At 28.5% G+C, this 1,046-nt stretch overlaps 1 protein-coding gene across 1 annotated transcript in view; it reads right to left on the bottom strand.

The window, feature by feature from the left end:
• Positions 1 to 1,046, bottom strand: part of LOC107752143 (ankyrin repeat and LEM domain-containing protein 2-like) — a 10,021-nt gene that overhangs the window by 4,731 nt on the left and 4,244 nt on the right. The window contains 1 exon segment of the mRNA XM_016568031.1: positions 8 to 142. Coding sequence (XP_016423517.1) covers positions 8 to 142 — 135 coding nt within the window.

Raw genomic sequence — 1,046 nt, forward strand, 5'->3', positions numbered from 1 at the left:
CTAGGCAAAGGATAGTAGTCACATATGCCTTTGGCAAATTTTTCAGCATCCTCACGATTGGAGAAAGCTTTAAACCGAGCCCCCTTCATCATTTTAACAGCCTGCAAAGCCTCTTTCTTATCCGTGTACACATGGGCTCTCTCTAAAGAGGAAGAGGAAAATAACTCAATCTCAGGTTTGAGTCATCTGTAAAATGTTATAAAATATAAAATAAAAATGTTATAATTTTCATATTACAAATTCTTCCATTCAAAAGTTTATATATATATATATATATATATATATATACAAATTAAACATGGCTACATTTAATGAATCAAAAGAGACAGAAAAGACTTTCACACTGACACAAAACATTTTATTTTGTCTGTAAAATGTTATAAAATATAAAATAAAAATGTTATAATTTTCATATTACAAATTCTTCCATTCAAAAGTTTATATATATATATATATATATATATATATATATACAAATTAAACATGGCTACATTTAATGAATCAAAAGTGACAGTAAAGACTTTAACACTGTTACAAAACATTTTATCTTGATTAAATGCTGTTCTTTGTATTAAAAAATGCATTAAAGTTTTCCCAGAAATATTAAGCCGCACAACTGTTTTCAACACTGATGATAAAAAATATTTCTTGAGCAGCAAATCAGCATATTAGAATGATTTCTGAAGGATCATGTGACACTGAAAACTTGAGTAATGGCTGCTGAAAATTCAGCTTTGCCATCACAGAGATAAATGACATTTTAAAATATATTAAAACAGAAAATAGCCATTTTAAATTGTACTAATATTTTCCAACATTAACGTCTTTACTGTATTTTTGATCAAATTAATGCTGCCTTGGTGAACGTAAGAGGCTTCTTTCAAAAACATTTAAAGGGGTTCATATGATGCTGCTAAAAAGAACATTATTTTGTGTATTTGGTGTAATGAAATGTGTTTATGCGGTTTAAGGTTAAAAAAACACATTATTTTCCACATACTGTACATTATTGTTTCTCCTCTATGCCCCGCCTTTCTGAAACGCGT

This window comes from Sinocyclocheilus rhinocerous, unplaced genomic scaffold, assembly GCF_001515625.1.
Source record: "Sinocyclocheilus rhinocerous isolate Xijiao unplaced genomic scaffold, SAMN03320098_v1.1 scaffold1312, whole genome shotgun sequence".
Classification (NCBI taxonomy): Eukaryota; Metazoa; Chordata; class Actinopteri; order Cypriniformes; family Cyprinidae; genus Sinocyclocheilus; species Sinocyclocheilus rhinocerous.